The sequence below is a fragment of the Marmota monax genome, unplaced genomic scaffold, assembly GCF_021218885.2.
Source record: "Marmota monax isolate L192 unplaced genomic scaffold, Marmota_monax_Labrador192_F-V1.1 WCK01_AAM20220418_F8-fsc00061, whole genome shotgun sequence".
Lineage (NCBI taxonomy): Eukaryota > Metazoa > Chordata > Mammalia > Rodentia > Sciuridae > Marmota > Marmota monax.
In genome coordinates this window covers 7,992,232-8,015,707 of record NW_026695230.1, presented here as the reverse complement: position 1 = coordinate 8,015,707, position 23,476 = coordinate 7,992,232, and the positions used below count along the sequence as shown (strand labels likewise).

Sequence of the window (23,476 nt, the reverse complement as noted above, 5' to 3'; positions counted from 1 at the left end):
ACCCAATACCCTCTAAAAATAACTTTTCATTCTTCTCACCCCCTACTTCACCTAGATGACCAATCACTAATCTACTTTCTATCTCTATAGGTTTGATTATCCTAGATATTTCATATTAACAGAATCACATTATCTTTAATCACTAACTTCTTTTACTTTCCATATTTTAGAGGTTCATCTGTATGTAGAGTGTACCAGTATGTCACTGTCATTCATTTTAATTGTAGAATAATTCTTATTATATGGATAAACCACATTTTACTTATCTACTGTTTAATTGATGAGCTCATCTCTATTTTTACCCCCACCCCCATTTATTTGTTGAAGATACCTGTTCATTTGTCTTATAGAGGTTTCCATAGTTTGAAATTTGCTAACTGCATCCCTTTAGTATATTTTAATATACATGTTCCTATCAATAAGTATCTGGATCAAGAAGCAACGATCTTCATGATTTAAAAAAAAGTTTTTTTAGTTGTCAATGGATCTTTTCTTTTTCTTATTTATTTATATGCGGCGCTGCGGATCCAACCCAGGGCCTCACACATGCCAGGCAAGCGCTGTACCACGGAGCCACAACTCTAGCCCTTCATGATTTTTATATATACATATTTTCTTCCCCTCTCTCTTAAGCAAGATCATTTCACAGGTAATATTTTTCCACTGAGAAGCACACTGATATCTGGGTATCCCTGTGATGTTAGCAACCACTGATGCTCACTGTCTAGACCCATTCTTTTCACACTCACTCCAATTCTGGACATTCTGTATCTGTCCAGTGAGAAGTGATCAGATTCTGGATGTATTTTGAAGGTAGAGCTAGCATGATTTTCTGTGGAAGTGAAGGAAAGAGGACTCAAGGAACACTTTAAGGTTTGGGGCCTGAGAAGCAGAGGGGTGTATATATATTTTGTACCTACCACTTCACTGTAAAATTGCTCATCAAGGTCACCAATACCTACAATAGGGTGTGCAAAGGCCAATTCTACCTTCATCTTACTTAACCTACTGTCGGTAGCTGACCAAGTTAACTTCTTCCTCTTTTATTTTCTTTTGGTGGCGGGGTAGGGGTACTGGGAATTGAACTCAGAGGTGCTTGACTACTGAGCTACATCCGCAGCCCTTTTTAAATTTTTTTTTGTTTTAAGACAGGATCTCACCAAGTTGCTGAGGCTGGCCTTGAACTTGCAATCCTCCTGTCTTAGAATCCCATGCCACAGGGATTACAGGCATGTGCCACCACACCCAGCTGATCCTCCACCCCACTTTTTAGAGGTTTTTAGTTATAGATGGACATAATACCTCTATTTTATTTACTTTTATGTGGTGCTGAGGATCAAACCCAGTGCCTCACACATGCTAGGAAGTGTGTTCTACCATTGAGATACAACTATAGCGCTGATTACTTCCTCTTAAAACATAATTTCCAGAATGCCAATCAATGCTTAATTTCCTCCTCTCTGTGACTATTCCTCCTTAGTCTCTTTTGCTGGTTCTTTCTCTTTCTTCATCAATTAATGTTATTAAGCCGCAGGGCTGAGTCCTTGGTCCTCTTCTCTATCTAGACTCACTCCTGTGGTAGTGTTCCCCTTGTTTTTAAATAATATTTACATGTTGAAAATCTGCAGATTAAAAATTTCCAGTCTGAACCTCTTCCTTGAACTTCAAAAATGTATAGGGGTCGTTAACTTTTCAATTTCAGTTACCCATGGTCAAACTTGGTCTGAAAATATCAAATGGAAAATTCCAAGGGTAAGCAATTGGTAAGTTTCAGACTGCATGTAGTTCTGAGTTATGTGAATTCTGTAACAAAATCTCATGCTGTCCCAGTCTGTCCCACCCAGGAATTGAATCATCCCTTTCCCCAGCAAATACAAACTGTTTATGCTATCTGTGTCAGTGGCATCTCAGTCATGATCAACTGTCGCAGTGCTTGTTCAAGTAACTCTTATTTTAATAACAGCCACAAAGTGCACAAGCAATGAGCCAGCAATTTTATTGAGTATATGTCATGACTGCTCTATTTTATTAATAGTTATTGATAACTTTACTATGTCTTTTATAAATGAAACTTTATAATAGATATGTATATATAGGAGAAAAACATAATATATACAGTGTTCAGTACTGTCCAGTTTCAGGAATCTACTGTGGGTCTTGGGATCTCTGCAGATAAAAGAGGGAGTACTGTATATCCAGTTACTGGTTTGATAGCTGCATTTGAATATTCAATGAAAGTTATATGAAAGTCAAATTGAACCTGACCAAAAATTATCTCCTTATCTTCCCTCCCAAAGTGACTCTTCCTACATCTATACCCCTCTATCTGTTCAGACCCAAAACTTGAAGTTATCCTTGGTGACTCTCTTTCCTTCACACCCACAGCAAATCTATCAGAAAATTCTGCTAACACTACTTTCAAAATACTCTACAGTTTGATCACTTCTCACTACCTCCACAGGTACAATCCTGGTCATATTGCCAGCATTTCTCATCTAGATTATTTCAAAAGCCTCTTCACAGATGACTGTGCCTCCACTAGTATCCCTGAAGTCTAGTTTCAACACAGTTTTGTTGAACACTACTGTTAAAACACCTGCCATCATTGTCCAACTAAATGTCAAATCCCTATAACAGCTTGTTAGGGCCTCCAAAATCTCCCAACCACTGAAGTTCAATGTCTAAACCTACTCTCTTCCTTTACTCTGATATAAAATTGTAACCTATCCCCATTTTCTACCCACTAGCACAGTATTTCTCGTTCCTGGTTAACTTTTTTTTTTCTTTTTCTTTTTTTGTTTGGTACTGTGGATTGAATTTAGGGTCATTTTAACATGTAACCAATCCCCAGTCCTTTTTGTTTTTTATTTTGGGTCAGGGTTTCACTAAGCTACTTAGGATACTAAGGGCCTAGCCTGCTTTACTTTCCTCTAAAATATACTATCAATTTCCAAAATACTATTTAATGTACTTTTTGTGTAGGAGACATTCTCTATTTTGAAACTTTCTCTCTCTTTTTGGTACTGGGACTGAATATTTTATTTTGAATCAGGATCTCACTAAGTTACTGAGGCTGGCTTTTGAGCTTGCAATCCTCACGCCTCAGCCCCTCCATGAAACTTTCTCTTTAGAAGTTATTTGGTCTTCAGTTAAGCACTTTTTTTTTTTTTAAACAGGGAAAAACAAAAGTGTTATATATAATAGTGCGCTTTATTATAAATTGAAAACTGCTTAAACCGAGGATAATTGGTAGAAACCAATTCTGCTTTGACCAAACTATCTAAAGCTAAGCCATTGAACTGGGGAAGGCTCAACTCTCGACCACTTCACATGTTATTCCAATTAATTTAAAATTACACCTCCCTCCCCCCGCAAAACCAAACCAAACCGTTCCACTCCGGCGTCAAGTACCACATTTTGAAGTGATTACCAAATTAAACCACAACTTTAAAATGCAAAATGCCTGATTGTTTTAAAAATGAAAAAAAATATACTAGTTGAGTTGTGAGGACTGTAATTTAAACTCACGCTTCCGAGGTAGCGAAGGACTGGTATTTTGGACGTTTTGACTTAACCGAGCCAATTCTACTCTCTTGCCGGCCCGGTGTTGAGTTACGCGGGGGATACAAAACTGCAAAGGCCACAGTCTCCCCAGCGAGGGAAGGGCAGACTGACGGGTTTCTGGGACCTTAGATCAGAAACTAAGCACGACCGGCTCTGTTTATACATTTTAAGAGGAAAATTATACCGCCCGACAGACGGCTCCAAACTCTCCCGAAGAGCGAAGGACAGGCGGCAGGTGGCAGACGGCCTCTGGGCCTTTGTTGACGGTCGCCGCCCCCCATTTTCCCTACCCGGGTATAAACAGATTCCGAGGCCTTTGACGCCTCGGGAGTGGGGGCCGCGAAGGCAGCGGAGGACCGCACTGAGGCTTCCGGCCAGCTCGGGAGACTAGCTGGGCTGGGCTTGGCTGGTCCGGTCCGGGCCAGGCGCGGAAGGGAGTGGTGGGCGCGCGCGGGGCTGAGAGAGCGTCGCGGCCTCACCTTGGACACCATTTTCTTGAGCTGACTCTCCGACACCGCCATGACGGACGCCTAGCGACTCCGGTCCACGCAGGCAGAGGGTCAGCGGCTCCCGGGCCGCCCAGGCCGCCCCACACAATCGCACTCCAAGCGGCCAGCCCCCCACCCCCCCCCCGCCTCTAACAACAGGAAGTCAGCACCACCACAGCACTTCCACTTCCGCTACGTCACTTCCGAGGCCGCGGTCCTGCAGACAGTGTTGTACACGCTAAGCGGCGGAGTTCAGTCATAGTGTGGGTTTCTATCAACTCGCCTCTGGCGTTGCGGTACTCGACCGACCGAGTCCCAAAAATGAGGGCAGGTGTACTCCGAGTGTCGAGGCTCTGGGCTTGGATAAGACTGGCAGGTATTTCAGTCACCTTAAGACTTAGGAAGCAGGTGCAGGAAGGGCAAGAAGTATAATGGACTTCCAGTGAGCACTAACGACTGATTCATCAAGTGGGAGGGTACTGTACTGGCAGAAATGTTCTGCTACCGACTTACTCTTGTGAGAATAGTAGGCAAGTACACTTTTAGTTTCGCCTTTATTTTTTTTTTCCCCTTCCATCTCTAAGATGAGCGGCTTACATTAGAAGACGTCCAAGGTTTCTTTGGTTATCAGGTGTTTTTGTCTTTTTTAAAACTTAAAAGTCCTTCATACTACGTTTGCAAGGGCGAAGTGTAGAAAGCCCTTGTTTTTCAGGAAGCCAGACATAATTTCTTCACCAAGATACCTTTCCTAAGTTAGAACTTTTCTTGTCTGCCTAGACGCAGTTGAAAATACAGGCTGCATTTTACCTTGCTTTGTGTTCAACTACCAGCCTGTCCACCAAATACAAGTCCTTGGGGCAGGCATATTTTCAGATCTTCATGGTCTTGTATAGTGCAAGAATAGGTAGTGAGCCTTTCGGAAGATCAGAAGTTCAAGGCCACCCTCAGCAATTTAGCAGAGACCCTGTCTTAAAGTAAAATAAAGGGACTGAGGATGTAGCTTAGTGGCAGAGCACCCTTGGGGTTATGGTAACTTGTGTTTTTTGTAATACTGGGGATTGAACCCAGGTGTTTGTGCACGCTATGCAAGCACTTTAACCACTGAGCTACATCTCCAGGCCTTGTTTTATTTTGATATAGGGTCCTGTTAAGTTGCCTAGGCTTGCCTTGAAATTCCTTTCCTCCTGCCTCAGCCTCGCAGAGTTCTAGTATTACAGACATGTGCCACCAGGCTTGGCTCGTTATGATGAATTATATTAGTCATTATTCCACATCATCACCAGTTTTACAAGCACAGTGTCAAAGTATTGTAAAACTTAGGTTTGATTATGTGAAGTATGATTCATTTGAATGATTTTAATATAGTGCTGATGAGAACAGACTATGGTATTGATTCCCTTCTAAGCTGGCATCTAAGAGAAAGTCACAGACACAGAAGGGCCTATTTTGAAAGTATGTGGAGATATTATAAAGTGTTGTCAATACAGACACATAAAGGCAATTTAAGAGATATATATTATTCCTGGACAACCATATGTTAGCTCTAGTCAAACCAAAAGGTCAGTTCTACTGCTCCTGCTCTTTTATGTTGCTTAAAAATATGGTTTTCAAAGTGTTCTCAAAGTCACAGCTTGTTCAGAAGTAACTTCAATTAGAACAAAAAGTTTTGCTAAAATAATTTTGAAAACAGTTGATAAAATCCAATCTCATTTTAAGAGTCACTTAAGTAATTAAATGTACTAGGTGCTGTGTGAATTATATGAAACAAATCTCCAAATCTGAATAAACTTCCTTTAACTTGAATAAATCAGGCATCACATGGTGAATTTAAAAATCAAACTTTATTCATTATTCTTGATATTTAAGGAAAACAATATAAATTGGAAAGTAAAAATATATCTTCTACTATAGTATCACAAAAGCATTTTTAATACAAGCCCCACTAAAAATCATAACAAGAAGAGGCACTGCATAATTATGGAAAAACAAAAAAGTGAAAGTTAACAGAAGCACTGAATGTTAAATTATCATCAAATCATAGTGAGGTGGTAGTTGGTGGTAGTTGCTTCTTGACATATATGTGGAACTTAACAACATAATTACTAATACTCAATATTCAAGGGAATGTCTGAAGCAGAATTACTTCTATATTGTGGCCTTCTAGAGGGTAAGGACCATTGTTCATCTTGGAATATGCAAATTCTAACACAATATTTGGAATAACAGTAGGTACTCTAAATGTTGTGTTGTCATGTTCCTGTTATAATTAATGTAGTGAACTCTTGGCAATTTATCTAGGAGACAGTAATATTTTGCAGTTAGATTGTTGTTCAAGAATATATTAGAGAAAGAAAAAAAAAAGTTATAAATTAAGATTTTAGAAATTACCAAATTTTTGATTAGTTATCACTTATTATAAAAGGCTAGTTAAAAATATGTTTCTTTCAGTTTTACTATTTCATAAAAAAGGATACATTGTTAGAGTAAAACCAAAATAATCAAATCAAATCTAATGCTTATCTCTTCAAATATCCAAATGTTTTTTGGTCATTGTTTTTATAGTGCTGGGATAGTACCCAGAGTCTGTGTGTGCTAGGTAAATGCTCTACCACTAACTACACCCCCACTCCAAATGTCCACAATTTTTATCCAGTTAATCTGGTGGGAATCTTTCCAAGCATATTAAATACTTTTTTACTTTCTTAAACATGGGATACTGAATGTTACCTTAATTACTGAAGTTCACCACTTTTATTAAGTGAGCATTAGAATGACTATTTACCCTCTACAATGTGTCTACCCTTATAAACCATTTGGCTCCTATCTCTCTGCCCAGATTTGTATGTACCTATTATGTTTACAAGACACTTTGGATTTCTTCACGGTACTTACTACAATTGGAATTGTACATATGTAGGATTTGATTTATTGTTTCCCAAACTAGATTATAAGGATCAGGAATGCTTGTATGTAGTCCAGGCATGTTCACTGTTAGTGCCTGGAGTATAATAAGTTCCAAATAAATAACTAGATGACTAAAGCCTATCTTAGTTCATAGCTGCCTCTGCTGTTTGCTGAGGACAGATTAGGAAGCTAGGGAATTAGTCGTTCTAAAAATTTATGTTTTTTAAAAGTAAACTTTTAGAGAATGAAAGTAATTTTTCCTAGTATTTAGGACCTCAACTTTAGGGTCTTGTGATCACTATTTTGGCTGTTAAGCATTTTATCCCTATTAGTACCTTAAAAAAGTAAAGACTATAAATTTGAACTTTCTCCTCTATAAGATGATGATAATAGTCCCTACCTTAGTGGGTTATTATGAGGATTCAATAAAATAGTAAAGTGCTAATTATAATTCCTGTTATATAGTGTTGATGTTAGCTGTTACTATTAGTTGTGTATCAAAATAGTAATAATATGCTCTATTTAACACATGAAAACATTATTAATGAGGGGCTGGGGCTGTAGCTCAGTGGTAGAGCACCTGCCTCACAGGTGTGAGGAACGTTCTAGCCTTAGCACCCACATAAAAATAAATATTGTGTCCATTTACAACTAAAAAAAAATTTTTAAAAACATTGTTAATGATTCATTTCTAAAGCATATGTACTCTGAATTGTTTCTTCTGGAGTGGTTAAAGGATTTGCTCAGAACCATCAGTCCACTCAGCCTCTATCCCTTAAGACCAATGGTTTTTATGAAGTCTTCATATTTTGGCTTTAAAAGAAAAGGTTTTACTCATAATCGGTTTCTACCAAAACATACATTTCTTCCATGCTTTTACTACTATCACATGTCATGTGGGGGATCTTATATAGTCCAAGAAGAGGTTGTAGACAATTTCAGAAAGGAAATCCTACTGGAAATTAAATTACATATACTTTTTCTTTATATGTTAAAAATTTTACATTTACCTTTTACTATTTTAAAGTGCATATAAAATTCTTTCCCAGTTCTGGTAGCTAATGAATTTGAAAAGGAAAAGAAAATGTCTTACCATTATTACCAACTGTGTTTTGCAAAAGAACATCAACATTAAACTATGAATCTTTTGAATATGCACCTAGCACAGATTTTATAAATAAGGCCCATTCTGGATCTTTAGGTTATCATATTTATTATAAATGTCAAAAAGTAACCTTTATAAAATTCATTTCTTTCAGTATATCTCCAAAGTGATTAGTGTGCTTTGAGTTTGGGGTACACAATTTAAAATATTACACACTGCAGATGCATGTTTATCCTTGTTGTAGCTTGAAGAACAGTATAGATATGTTAAGCATCCCGAATGAAATTAGATTTTTTTCTCCTTTCATATCTAACTCCTTCAGGATCAAATGACAAACCTAACCAAGAAACCATCTACCTTAACCAAGCAGTTGGTAAGACAAATAAGACACAGACATACTCAAATCTAATATATGTTGGCAAAATTAAATGATCTTTTCTTTCAGGTAACTGTGTTTGAGAGTCAAAGTTTTAACTGTTGTTGGAGACCATGGATTGAGGATGCACTGCTTTGGAGTTTCTCAGTCACTGTGTCTTCCTTCACTGTGGTTTTAATGACTTCAGATACTCCATTAGTTCCAAGGATGCAAGGTAAACTTAGAAACACTTCACTATTTATATCATAATATCCCTAAAATGAAAAATATAGGGATTATAATAGAAGTGAATCACTGCAAAAAAAAAAAAAAAAGGTCATATCATAAGAAAAAGATGGACAAAGTAGATTCCTTGGAGAGGGACATCCCATGGAATCTGGGTACAATACAGTAACCTTTTTTAAGTTTTCTTTTCCATATTGTATTTCGCTCCTGGTATTCTAAGTCTTCACGAAAGTCTGATTAAGCATTTGTGTTTCATCTTAGCTATACTCTAGGGAATTTATGCTCTGGGTAAAAGCAGCAAAAGACAGGCAATTGGAGAAACAGACTGATAACTAGCTGAGACAAGTTGGCACATCAGTTTGAGGTGATGTGGCTGGCTGATGTAATAAATCACAACCAGAAGTTGTTTATGGAATATATAAACACTGCTTGGAGATTCCCAAAAATTACATGAGGGTGAGAGGACAACCTGGTAGAGATCCAGACTTCTCACAGTTAAATAGCATAGGGCTTAGGCTGAAGTGCCACCTCCAACATCTTACACTGAAAGCTGGTGACATTGAAGACACCTGCATTAGAGTGTGAACAACAGTTTTGCTGGTTTTATATTATTAATATGAAAGTTTAAAATGAGACAATGAGAATAACCATTACCTTTGCTAAAATTGATACAGAATGTACTTTCTTTTTATTGTTTACAATACTGTCGACCAGGTCAGCTATAGATAGTCCAACAGACCAGGATCTTTGACCTTTTACCTTTAATAGTTCCATGGCTCTAGATTACAAAAAACAAAACAAAACAAAAAAAGACCTTAGAAAATGCAAAAAATATTCACCATTTAGTTTTACATTCTGTTTAAGGCATTAACTAGGTGTTTTTATGCACAGAAATAAGAGTTATACAGTAATGGTTTTAGGAAGGCTTTCAGATAATTGAATGATTATTTAAGCTTTCCTTAAAATGTCAGATTCATAGTTCACAGAGAGATGCTTTAAAAGATTCTCACCACCCTGATGATTTAACTAATTAGGAATTAAAACAATAAATACCAGTTTTGCCTATTACCCCTGGCAAAGATTAAAAGTCTGATAACTAAATTTGAAGAAGCTATACATAGGCATTCCTATAACTACTGTTGAGAGTATAAAGTGATCTAAGATTTTAGAAAAATTTGGCAACATCTGATCTAAAAATTATTCTTCTAGGAATTTATCCTATAGTAATATACTCAAATGTGTAAAGATATACACATAAACATGTTTTCTGTATTTGGAAACAACTCATCAAAAGGGGACCGTTAAATAAATCATTACCGGGCTGGGGTTATGGCTCAGTGGTAGAGTGCTTGCCTAGCATGCATGAGGCACTGGGTTTGATCCTCAGCACCACATAAAAATAAAATATATCGTGTCCACCTAAAACTAAAAAATAAATATTTAAAAAATAAATAAATAAATTATTACCAAATGTAGTATCATATAGCTTTTATTCTTAAGAATAGGTAGCCAGTGGTATACGCCTGTAATTCCATTGACTCGGGAAGCTGAGGCAGGAGAATTGCAAGTTTGAGGCCAGCCTCAGCCACTTAGCAAGACCCTGTCTCAAAAAGTAAAAAAAAAAAAAAATTTAGAAGGGCTGGGAATGTAGCTGAGTGATAAAGCACCCCAGGTTCAGTGCCCAGTACTGGAAAAATAACATCCTACCAAAAAGACCCCTGAAAAATTAGATACTAGATTGTCATGTATAATATGGAAAAATATCACAAATTTATTTTTAAAAATAAATTTCCAAGACAGTGTAAGTAGCATAAGTCTATTATAAAAATAATAATAATATATTTGTAGAAGCATTAAAAAAAACTGGACACTAAAACTTCTCTGGAAGATAGATTTACCCCAGCTTTTTACATTCTACTTTATAAATATCTGTAGTATTTGAAGTTTTATAATAAGCATATGTTATTTTTGTTAAAAGAACAATATAAATTAAATAATCATTTGAATTTATTCCTTTCAAAAGATATAGGGAGGAGCTGGGCATGGTGGTGCATATCTGTAATATCAGCTACTTGGGAGGCTGAGGCAGGGTGATCATAACTTTGAGGCCAGCATCAGCAACATAGTGAGACTGTGTCTCAAAATAAAATAAATAAATATAAAGGGCTGGATAGCTCAACAGTAGTGCACCCCTGCATTCCATCCCCCATACCACAAAAGATAAACTACAGGGAATATTGCTTAGTGGTAGTGTAAATAAATGCTTAGCATGCTCGAGGCCCTGGGTTTAATACCCAGAACCACCAAACAAATAAAAATATATAAATTAAGATTATATAATCAAATTAGAATGAATCATATCACACTAATCTTCTAAATAAGGAGGAAATTCCAGTCGTTATATTCTAAAAAACATAAACTGAAAGTTTAAAAGTTAAAATCCTGCTCAGTGTGGTGGTATAGGTCTGTAATCCCAGCAACTTGGGAGGCTGAGACAGGCAGATCACAAGTCTTAGGCCAGCAACATAGTGAGCTATGTCTCAAAATTTAAAAAAGGGCTGGGAATGTACTCAGTCCAAAAGCACCTCTGGGTTCAATCTTTTGTTACTACAGTACAAAAAAACAAAACAAATAGGGCTGGAATTGTGGCTCAGTGGTAGAGCACTCACCTAGCACATGCGAGGCGCTGGGTTCGATCCTCAGCACCACATAAAAATAAACAAATAAAATAAAGGTATTGTGCCCAACTATAACTAAAAAATATATTAAAAAAAACAACAACACTAAAATCCCTTTGTCCCAAGGGAGTCTGTGAAATGGGGGGGGCGTTGAAAAAAATATTAAAAATTAGAAAAACAAAAAACAAAAGTCACCACCACTTGGACTTCAGGAAAAACTGTTATTATGTGATGGTATGAAAATATATAGTGTATAAAGTCCAACTTATGGAGCTTGACTCTCAAAAGGTCTCCAAACAAACGTGAAAGATACAAGGACCTATACATTATATTTTTTCCTCCTGAACATTATTTATTCATATTAGACTGATTTTCAAGTGTATTTATGTATGATTAATACATAAAAATTTTTAAGTTATATGAACTCTTGTAAGGAAATTGCTAATATCCTCATATGTTTAGGTATGAGAGAAATAAATCACTGTTTACAAATAAGGAATATGTTATACCCTTTAAATGTCAACTGTGTTATCTGGAAGAGTTTGCAAAGTTTGCAAAACACTCTTCAGATAAGAGACCAAAGATTAAAAAAAAAACAAGAAGAAACCAAAAACTATAAAATATTGCTCCGGGGCTCGGGTTGTGGCTCAGCAGTAGAGCGCTGGTCTCACACGCGTGGGACCCTGAGTTGGATCCTCAACACCAGGTAAAAAATAAATGAGTGAAATAAAGGTATTGTGTCCAACTATAAAATAAATATTTTTAAACAATTAAAAAGCAAAATAAAATAAAATACTGCTCCATTATAGTTTCTTTTGGGGGGAGGGGCATGACCAGGATTGAACCCAGAGATGTTTAATTACTGAGCCACATCCCCAACCCTTTTTTTTTTTTTTTAGTTGTAGTTGGACACAATACCTTTATTTTATTTATTTATCTTTATGTGGTGCTGAGGATGGAACCCAGGGTCTCACATGTGCTGAGCGTGTGCTCTACCGCTGAGCCACAACTCCAGCACCCCTTTTTATTTTTTATTTTGAGACAAGATCTCGCTAAGTTGCTGAGGCTGGCCTTAAATTTGCAATCCTCCTGCTTCAATCTCCTAAATTGCTGGGATTATAGGTGTGTGCCACCACACCAGGGTTCTGCTCCCTTATGCTTTTGGATTTGTCCATACTAGCTAGCTTTGTTTACAGAAGCTTGATAAGAACATGCTATGTAAATAGCTATTATATTAGCTATGAAGTACATAATTTTTAGTTGGTCAGGTACAGATTTACAGTGTGTTACCTGTTGGACAGCTGCACCTGAGAGCTATGACTCATTTCTTGGTCACTCCAAATGGGCACTAAAAATTAAATGAAGAATTAGTTATATTTTGCCAATGCTTGTCTAAGGAGTTAAGTGTACAAATAATCTTTTTTAGGGAAGAGTACCTGTATTAGTCTTTCTAATACAAGTTTTTTCCTTCTCTAGCAATAGCTATTTTTCTATTGATTGTACTGCATTTGCTGTACTAATTACAAAGGATGAGAAAAGATTTTGAACTACAATCCCCAAGAAATATGATCTCTAAAGTTTACTTGTAGCCTCCTTACCTCTTCTTTCTTATCAATATCAGCACTAGAATTGCTGTTTTACTGTAGGAGTAGAAAGCACTGTTTCCTCAGAAGGCTGCATATAATAGGCTTCTAAATGTTGCAAGCACTTGCCATTTGTTCTGCTGGGAACTGCACTGAGACTAATTCCTTCCACCTTTGGAAACCTTCTATTTTGGGACTGAATTTCTACAGCTGTTTAGAGAGTCAGGGTATATTTTTCCAGAAGTATCTTGTGGATTGCTCACATTAAGGCCAGTAAGTATACTGATCTACAGAATAAATGTCTTTGAAGCAAGAGAGAAGACAGGATTAAAAGTAACCCAAGGGTTAGGGGTGTACCTCAATGGTGTGAGGTGTTGGGTTCTATTCCTAGTACCATAAAAAGCAAAAGACAAAACCCAAAATAGTGGTCTCATGTTACCACTAGATGGCAAGCAAGGAAGTAGAATAGGGAAAAGTACTTAGGTAGATAGCTTCAGTGGTACTGGTAATGTCTTAACTGAGTACAGATTGATCAGCAAACAAGAGATCAACATGGACCAGAATGTCAATGTTAATGAGTAAAATTCAGGGTCTTGGGTTTGTTTGAATCCCCAGACATTCATTACTCAATACATCTACTCCAAGTTCTTGTTTGCTACCCTTTTTGAGGAATCTATTGTTTAGTATTTTGTATCAGGAAGCAACTGTGGAGCCTGAAAATTAATCCATCCTTCCCTTCATCTTTCTCCTTTTTTTCCCTTTCTTTTTTTCTTTTCTTCCCATTTATTTATTTATTTATTGTGTGTGGTATTAGGAATGGAACCTGGAGCCCCATGCATGCATTCTACCACTGAGCTACATCCCCAGCTCTAAAAACCATTTCTGTTCAATCACACTGTCAGAATTTTTTTTAAGGTTTATTCTATAGCCTGATTCATTATAACACTCAACTTTATAGGTAGCTAGTACAGATTTATACAGATTTAAGATACTGCTGTATTTTATTTTTAAATTTTTCTTTAAAATTACATAAATCCTTTATATCTATAATGATTAAATTGGAAAATAAAGAAAAGTATAAATGTTTAAAAGTTACCTCTAACCTAGCTATCACCACTGTTAGTAATTTTATTTGTTTTAATGGCATCAAAGCAGATACAGAGTTTATATTCCAAGAAAATAGTTTAGAGAAGACCATTTGCTTTATGGCACCATGGTTTAATATCTAACTTTTAACATACATGGTTTTTCTCCAGTTCTTCAGTTAAATGATTGCCTCCCCACAGGAAGAAAGGTTATTTTCTATGCCTTGCTCTACCTACAACACCTCTGCTGAACAGAGTACCATTTCAACATTTCATTCTCATGGTTTCCCTTTGCCAGAGATTCACCTTCCAATTTGTTGATCAGGTATTCAGAGATCTCCAAAATGTGATTTCAACCAGCTTGACCTGGTTAAAACCCTTTGCAACAAATAGTCCAGATTTTTTTTTTTTTAATCCCATGAACATGCCATACTTTATGTGCCTTTGCCTATAGGGAGAAGATTTAAATTTAGGAAACAGAAGTAAGATTGGAGGTTGGGATGAGTGATGAAGAAGGGTTTTGTAAATGCTTTAAATATATTTAAATGTCTTTTTCTGGAAAATTAAACTTTTAAATTTGTCCTGGGACTCTGAAATGCAATAAAAGAAATTATAAAACCTTACTAACAGATCTTGCCTAATCTTACACTTAAGGAAAAGTAATTAGAAGGACAATGATACACATGAAGAGTCTATTTATAATACTGGGCCCAAAATACAGAAGGCACTCAAATGTGAAACAAAAGCCAAAAAAGCTCCACAATTCTAAAGTCCCCAGATATATCCAATTGTCATGACCACTGGTGATTTATCAATGTAACTAATAAAAATGTATTTCTTACCTTTGTCTTCTCCCTGCTCACCAATAACCCAAACTTCTTTGCCTGAAGTCTGTGCTTTCAAGGTATTTGTAATAATATAGTGTAATCTCTGTGAATCAAGATTACATCCAATTCCAATCACTCGATATGCAGGAAATGTACTCAGTTTCCATGTCACATAGGTCATGATTTCCACTAAATGTCACATACAAGGTGAAAAATATAAAGATTTAAAAATATGCATTTTGAGTCTAGTTCACAAATAAAATATTTATTATTATAATAATCAAGGTATATTAGAGCTTCTATATATTCTTCTGAGATCCTAAATGCATTGAGGCATAAATATATATTTTCTAAGTACACTAACCAGGTTTCAAAAAGACTTTACACAACTTTGTTCTTACATATTAAATTGTTAGGATGGAACATATAATTTCCTAGAATATTTAGGCAAAAAAAAAAGAAAAGAAAACTGAATATAGAAAGTAATCATTTCATTTAACTAATAAAATTTTTCTGTATCTATTTTAAGCTCAGTTTCTATTTTTAAATGAAAATATCAATTAAAAAACTACTACTATTCAGTATAGTATTCTAAACAAAAACACAACTCTTTTTTTTGAACATGCCAAAAGGATGTCAGAAATCAAAGACACCAATGTCCCTCCACCAACTGCTTTAGAAAAACAAGTGAAATACATACCATAACCCTGTACTGGGAACATTTTAAAGTCTGTTCACCAATTTGAGTTCAATAACACCTAACGCCTTGAAAATATTTCTTTTTCAAGTAAAACACTTTCAAAACAATTTATAAAATATAAAAAGTGAAAAATGCACTCTGAGATGTTACTAACATTTTATAATACTTCAGAGTTACAGTGTTTCACATAAGTCACTGCATTTTTCTTGGGGCAAAGGCAGCAGGTTAACCATTTTCTCACTAAGGAAGATATGACTAACAACAGGAACCCAGTACTATATTTCATAAAACATTGTTAAGTTGTAATCTTTTGATTAATGATAATCATAACAAACAACTGATAGTATGTAGAAATACTGTATTGTTAACTAAAAGAGCCATTTACTGAATATTCTGTCCTTCCCTTTATAATCTAAAGTTTTATGGCTTTTATCAGTAATGGGAATTCTACTGATATATTAAACCATCAAATTAATTTAAAATAAAGCTTTTTACCTGGTTGAGATGCAACGAGCAGAACACCATGTTGACTGTAATGTCCCAGAGCTGGGACAAGGGCTCTGAACATGTCCACATTGCTCTGCACAACATCAACATAAGACTCAGAACTACCCAAAGAGTTGACTGTGAAGATCACCACCTTGGAATGAGCAGATGCAGACAAATCTAATGAATAAAAAGAAACAGTCTGAGTTCAAGATATAGGCTTTAAACGAGTTCTAGTCCATAATAAAAAAAATTTTTTTTCTTTTCTACAAATTCAGAACTTTTAGGCATTGATCTGCCTCCAGACCAATCCTACTTCTATAGGAAGTATACAAAATGCTGAAGGTTAAGAACTAGAGTATATCCCAAGTAGGAAGGAGGGGGGGATAGCAATTTTGTTTATCTTTAAACAAAATTATAGGACCAAGAACATTCACAGAAATTGAGTTTTATATTTTTAAATTTTAAGGAAAAATGAATAATATGCTATAGACAAAATGAAATCACAATCAGTTAACTGACTTCTAAACTGAGTTTAGGGGTCCTAAAATTTCTTGAAAATGACTCAGAGGCCATCTGGGAGGACTCTAGGCCACTTACTTTGGCTTCTCCAAGCACAGCAGTGCTGCTTTGATCTGTTTTATTTATTAAGGATTCTACTTTAAAAACCAAAAAATTGGTTTGAAAATCTCTAAATTAAAATATCTCCATTCTTTTTTTTTTCCTCCCCGGTTCTATGAATTAAATCCAGAGGTACTTTACCACTGAATTACATCCCCCAACCCTTTTTAAAAGTTTTTATTTTATCTATCCATCCATCCATCCATCACTGGGGATTAAACCAGGTCATCAGCCCTTTATTTTTCATTCTGAAATAAGATCTTGATAATTGCTAAGGCAGGCCTCCAACTTATGATCCTCCTGCCTTAACCTCCAGAGTAGCTGAGATTACAGGTGTGTACCACTGCACCTGGCTTTGGCTCATTTTTAACTTTTTTTTATACTTAAATCCAGCTATTCTTGGGTAACAACTACTTTTAATGGGACCTACAGGTAAGCAACAGTTATGACTTGGGAAAAAGCTGGCCTATGGATTTCCTTCCTCTGATTCTCAAGCACAAATATGCTATTTTACAACTATATTTTCTACTTCACTGTGTACTTTACAGTGAGTGCATGCCAAAACAGTGGCCAGTTGTTATTATCAGAAACAACAGAAAAACAATAAAGTAAAAAAGGCATGAGTCTAATCAACATTTGTAAATGAATATTAGCATCCAGAGGACAGTAGTTCCCAGAATTAATATTATTTTTTTTTTTTCCTTTCTTTTGTGGTATGAGGGATTGAACCCAGCGGTGCTAGGTCAATGAGCTATATTCCTAGCAACTTTTTATTTTTTGTTTTGAAAAAGAATCTTTCTCTAAGGCCATCTTTCTAAAGTAGTTTCAGAAGGAAATTCTTGTATAATGTGTCCACTGGGAAACACTTTACCCAGTTTAAGCTCAGATTCTGACATAGTTCTGGTGATGGTAGATCCCAAGTCTGAATTTAACTGTGATTCTTCATGAATCCTCTTAAGTAATTCCTGTGTTCTAGGGTTTAGAATGGATACCTGGTCATGAGACAAAACCTAAAGAACTGGAAGGAATACCTTTCATTCCATCAACTATGTGCCAGGTAGTGGTCTAACAACTTTCCATACAGTTACTTATTTAATCTAGTCCACAATACAGAATGGGCATTATTACCCTCATTTTATAGATGGGTAATCTGAGGCCCAGAGAAGTTAAGTAATTTGCTTAAAGTTATAAAACTGGTAAGTAGAGGAGCCAGAATTCAAGCCCAGATAATCTGGCTTCAGATGCCAATAAACAGACTATATTTAAAAATAGTCCTACATTCTCATAAAAGATGAGGAAACTGGTACATTGTAGCTTTCTCCATATTAAAAACCAGTGAGCAGTTCAATTTACAACTTTATAATCTAGCCCCTAAACTATTTTGCCAGAATTATATTTCTTTTCCTCCTTTAGCTTCCTTTATTTATTTTGTACTAGGGTTTGAACCCAGGGGTACTTACCACTGAGCCACATCCTCAGCCCTTTTTATTTTTTATTTTGAGACATGGTCTCCCTAAGTTGCTTAGGGCCTCACTAAATTGCTGTCTGGCCTCAAATTTGTAATCCTCTTGCCTCAGCCTCCAAGTCACTAGGATTACAGTCATGTGCCACCCCACCTGGCTGATTCCTCTACTTTAAATAACAGAAATGCCCTCACGCTCATGGTTGACATACGAGTACACAAAAGTAGTTGGTGTCTACAGGATTTGAAAAGGACAAGAAAGGTCTCCTGCTCCATAGATTAAGATCCCAAGCCTTTTAATCTTTTCTTGAGTTTAAAAGACAGTATATTTAAGTATTCTTTATATAACCTTTTGGCTCAAACTCTACTGATCTTATAGTCATTCCTCAAAGCATTTTTTCATTTTCCTGATGTTGGCTTTTGCTCAAATTCTTTCCATCTGGAATGTTTCTCACTGTATTTACCACATGTTTGATGTGCTTTTATGTGACTATTACACCAAACATTGCTATCACTCTGTGAGAACTGAGTTGTGTTTAATTTTTGCAACTCTCAGATCTAGTCGCTTAGCAGTTGGTACAATTTCCTCTACCTCTCTGTCCAAATCTCCCCAGTCTAACCTGGCACATATCTCAGTCTTATCATAACCTGGCACATATCTCAGTCTTACTCAGGCTAAAGTAATTCTTTCCACTTAACTCCAAGAGTCTTTACTGTCTGCACAGTTCTTGCGGCAATTAATCACATATTGCTTCTTTACTCTTGTTATGAATTACTATTTATTTCTTGCGTGTGTGTCTTTTCATCTAAACTTTAAGCTGCTTTTGACCATGTAGTCTTCCATTTCTGTCAGTTCCCTGCAGCACTCCTCACATGCTCGACTCGGTGTTTCTAAAGAACCTGGAAAGCTTAATAAAAATGCAGATTATCTCATTTTCTGAGGATTTCATTTAAGTAGATAAAGGGAGCTTCCAGGAATGCAACCTTCCATATGAGTCTGGATACACAGCCAGGTTTTGGTAAACTGCTCCATAGACAACAAGTTCTTTACTCTTGGAAAGCAGTCCAAGATTTTTATCTGTCTCATCAAGTCTTTTCTTAGAAGTTGATGATTTAATAATGGGAAGAAGATCATTAAGAAGAACCTTAAGCATGTTTTATAAACCTATGATATAAATTACAAGGTTAAGGATCATAATAAAATTAATTCCATAACCCCCCCTACAAAAAGCACAGATAGTACTGAGTTCTAAGAACACAAAAGTGAATGAGATATTATTTCTTATTAAGCAATATATAGCACAATATAGTAGAAGGGTTAGGATACCAAGGGATAGGTATATATAAAATATCCAGAAAAGGTAAGTTCATAGGGACAGAAAGCAGATTAGTAGTTAACAGGGGATAGAGGAGGGGAAATAAGAAGCAATTACTTATTGTATACTATAGAATTTCCTTTTGTGGGTAATGAAATGTTCTAGAAATTAAATAGTGGTGATAGTTACACAATGTTGTGAATTTACTGAATACACATTATGAATTAGTGTTAAAAGTCACAATAGTAATTTTATGTTATGTATATTTTAGCACAATAAAAAGGATTTAAATATATAAATACACACACACACACACACACACACACACACACACAATTATGTGCAAACAGAGCAGCCAGATTCCGAAGTCTAATTCCTAAAACAACTACTCTTACCAGTTTCTAAGTGTATTTCCTGATTTGGTTCATGCATACATGAGCATAACTATTTGTGTAAGTATGTGTCTACATATTTGTATTACATGATCATATATAATCTCTCCAAAATGTTACAGTAGCTATTTGAAAAAACTAAATGAGGCAAAGTACAACTAGTGGATAATCAGTCACTTGCAATCATCTATGAATGTCATGGTGTGGTGTTAATAAAATTTCCAATTGAGCTTTAATTCCCCACATTGTTAATATACTTCTCCATATATTTATGGGATGTTAGTTACCATTACATTAAAATTGCTTCATGTATTAGTAATTAAGTTATGTCATCAGAAATGTACAACCAAAATCAATTAGGAAAACATGCCCCAAGGTGATATATATTCATTCAACATTCAATAGATAATAGATAATTACTGAGTCCCCACTTGGTGGCATGCACCATCCGTTATCTATTCCATTGTTTCTGTGCTTTCTATTATCTGAGGGAATAGTTATTGATGGTTAATGAGACACACAGAAAGAAATAATTTCCTGAAGTCCTAAATGGCCTCATAACCTCTAGGGACCATGTACTAAACAGTCTCCTAAAATGATTTGGACGAGTTAAGAAGTCTCTTAAGAACTTCACTCCCTGGAAATGATTGGCACAAGAGAATACCCTGTTCCCCAAATGATCCTCCACAAGAGGCCTGCAAAAGGATTATTAAAGCAGCTACAGTACTTTTTCCAGAGAAGCAAAATGAACTCATTGTCTCCTACAGGTTTACTAAACTATAACACCCAATTTTTAGAACTCATAAGAACAGAGATTTCAGTTTTTCTGACCATTATTCTTAGTACATTCAGGCTTGTGAGACTATGTGTTTTTATACATTATTTGGAAAACATAGTCAAGAAATACAGGGGACCCAAGTAAAGGCAAAAGCAAGCCAAACAGCCATACTATGTATCATCTGATCTGATCTATAAACTGGTAGAAACATTTTAGAAAATGTGTCTTTCAATGACCTTTTTTTTCTTCTTGGTACCAGGGATTGAACCCAGGGGCGCTTAACCACTGAGGTACATTTCCAGCCCTTTTAAAATATTTTATTTAGAGAAAGGGTCTTCTTGCTTAGCTGCTTAAGACCTCGATTAAGTTGCTGAGACTAGCTCTGAACTCATGGTCCTCTTGCCTCGGCCTCCTGAGCAACTGGGACTACAGGTGTCCTCCTAAATCATGCATCCCTGGTAGGAAAATATTTTCAAATATATTATATATATTATTATACATTATATTATATATTATTATATATTATATATTTTTTCAAAAAATTTTCAAAAACTCCCAAATATAGTATTTATCTATCCAAATGTATCCTATAATTTATAATAGACATTATAAAATAGACTCAATTTTTTAAAATTTAAAATGTGAAAAGTTTCCAGGCACAGTGATACATGCTGGTAATCCCAGTGACTCAAGAGGCTGAGGCAGGATTGCAAGTTCAAAGCAAGCCTCAGCAACTTAGTGAAGCTATAAGCAATTTAATGAGATCCTATCTTAAAATTTTAAAAAAGGGCTGGGGATGTGACTCAGTGCTTAAGTGCCCCTGGGTTCAATCCCTGGTATATAAATAAATAAAGTATGAGAAGTCAAGTATTTCCAGCTACTCAAGAGGCTGAGGCAATGCTTCATCCCAGGGGTTCTAGATTAGTCTGGATAATACAGTGAGAACCCCCATCTCCAAAGGGGGAAAATTAGATAAAAAAAAAATAACTGTTAAAATTTTTAGTTATTTTTTCAGGGCTAGAGATTGATCTCAGGGCCTTATGCATGCTAGGTAAACATTTTACCACTGAGCTATATCCCTAGTCTCCTACTTCACACATGAGAAAACTGAATTTTTTTTGAGAGATTGTATAATCTGACAAACATCAGAGCTCTAATATAGCAGAGCTAAGATGCAAACCACTGTCTAACACTAAGATCAGTGTTTTAAACCAATATGTTCTGAGAAAGGAAGCAATCAAAAGACAAATTCATGTGGAAATATAAGTCAAATAACAAATTCTTATGGCCAATATGAATGAATCTGAATGTTATTTGCTCATTTGACTCTGTTAACATAATCATTTATGATCTGTATGATTTTGTACAAGTTACTTAACTTATTTGAATCTTTGTTTCCCAGTGCATAAAATTGAGGTAGGCTACAAGGAATAGGAATAGGCAAAAAGTCATAAAGAAAGAACCAGAAAATAAGATTTTACTTCAAAAGTTCTTCATACTTTTCCAGGCCTATAACTCCCCAAGCCAGTCTTCCTTCCACACCTATTACTCCTAAATTCCTGGGAAGTCTGTAAATTTACTTGTGCACTGTAATTAAACCCTCAATAATAGAATAAGGAGAGAGGTAAAAATGGGGGATGAGGGAGAGGGTGGGGGAGAGAGACGAGAGAATAAGGAGGAAGGCAAAGGGGAGGGGGAGGAAATATAATGTCTTGAGGAACCCATAATTTAGCACTATTGATCAGATAATAAAGACCATGTCAGCCTAAGGATCCTGATACATATCAGACTACTAGAAACTGTCTTGAGATCACTGGATTGATATCATTCCTATACACTTTTCCATACCCACCCCTCGCCAAGTTTCCTTAAAAAGTAGCACCAAAACTGCATTTCTCATCCTTAAAAAGACCTGCATTCTCCCTTGAGGGCATATGCCTTGCTTTACCCACATAAGTGTCTCTCTCTTGAGATTTCCCTTAATTATGTATCTTTCCTAAATAAACCTCTCTCTATGCCTGAGTGGCATGTGCTTTAATTCTTTTCCATCACATATGCCCAAAACCCCACTGGTCCTGAGTCAAGTTCCCCTCTTTCGCCATGAACTTCTTGGACCCTTTTTCAGAGACACTTCTTGTGACAAAATGAGGAGCTTGTATATATTATAACAAATCCCACTGTTAAAAAGGAAAAAAAAAATGAGAGGCTTGTACTAGTTAATCTTGAAATTATTTTTCAGCTTTAAAATTCCAGAACTTAAGCCAGGTATGGTGGCACATACCTGAAATCACAGCTACTCAGGAGGGTAAGACAAGAAGATCACAAGTTCAGGCAGATGCTGTCTCAAAAATGGAAAAGACTAGAGGTAGAACTCATTGCTTTCCTAGCATATGAGAGGCCTTAAGTTAAATTCCCAGTGCTAATTCTTAGACTCAAATATAAGAGCAAGTAAAGCAAACATCTTTAGGCATAATAACCATACCTTTGCTGATTTCCACATTAGGCAGGTTGAATATGTCAAGGTCCATGGTTCCACCTTTTGTTCCTTCTGAGAGATCTAAAAGGACTAGCCTGTCTGCAATGCCCTGTAAGGTATAGTAAGAAAGGGAAACATATTACATTGGACAGGACCAATTATTCAATTTAATTAAGAAGTGAGGGCTTGTGTCATCTGAAGAAGAGTAAGTAAAGCCAGGGGTGGTTGCACATGCCTGTAATCCCAATGGCTTGGAAGGCTAAGGCAGGAGGATCGCAAGTTTGAAGACAACCTCAGCAACTCAATGAGATGCACTTTCAACATTAAAAAAAAAAGGGGGTGGGGTGGGGATATGGCTAAAAAAATGGATAAGTAACACAATTGTAATAAAAGTGACATGCAATAAAGTT

At 36.0% G+C, this 23,476-nt stretch overlaps 3 protein-coding genes across 11 annotated transcripts in view; 1 reads left to right on the top strand and 2 right to left on the bottom strand.

The window, feature by feature from the left end:
- Positions 1-4,187, bottom strand: part of Tsg101 (tumor susceptibility 101) — a 41,060-nt gene extending 36,873 nt beyond the window's left edge. The window contains exon 1 of the mRNA XM_046438234.1: positions 4,044-4,187. Within this exon, the coding sequence (XP_046294190.1) occupies positions 4,044-4,085 (42 nt within the window). The 5' untranslated portion in view covers positions 4,086-4,187. The remainder of the gene's footprint in view (positions 1-4,043) is intronic.
- Positions 4,188-4,270: 83 nt separating this feature from the next.
- Positions 4,271-23,476, top strand: part of Misfa (mitochondrial sheath formation associated) — a 63,655-nt gene continuing 44,449 nt past the window's right edge. For all 5 annotated transcript variants that reach the window (XR_009226141.1, XR_009226138.1, XR_009226139.1 and 2 more), the window contains exons 1-2: positions 4,271-4,428; positions 8,507-8,651. The gene's annotated coding sequence lies outside the window, so the exon portion shown is untranslated. The remainder of the gene's footprint in view (positions 4,429-8,506; positions 8,652-23,476) is intronic.
- The window catches only part of Uevld (UEV and lactate/malate dehyrogenase domains), a 42,452-nt gene continuing 24,850 nt past the window's right edge, over positions 5,875-23,476 (bottom strand). For all 5 annotated transcript variants that reach the window (XM_046437965.2, XM_046437968.2, XM_046437970.2 and 2 more), the window contains 6 exons: positions 23,073-23,175; positions 16,031-16,201; positions 14,851-15,024; positions 12,631-12,688; positions 9,317-9,440; positions 5,875-8,691 (listed from right to left, as the gene is read on the bottom strand). In XM_046437965.2, coding sequence (XP_046293921.1) covers positions 8,524-8,691; positions 9,317-9,440; positions 12,631-12,688; positions 14,851-15,024; positions 16,031-16,201; positions 23,073-23,175 — 798 coding nt within the window. In that variant the 3' untranslated portion in view covers positions 5,875-8,523. The remainder of the gene's footprint in view (positions 8,692-9,316; positions 9,441-12,630; positions 12,689-14,850; positions 15,025-16,030; positions 16,202-23,072; positions 23,176-23,476) is intronic.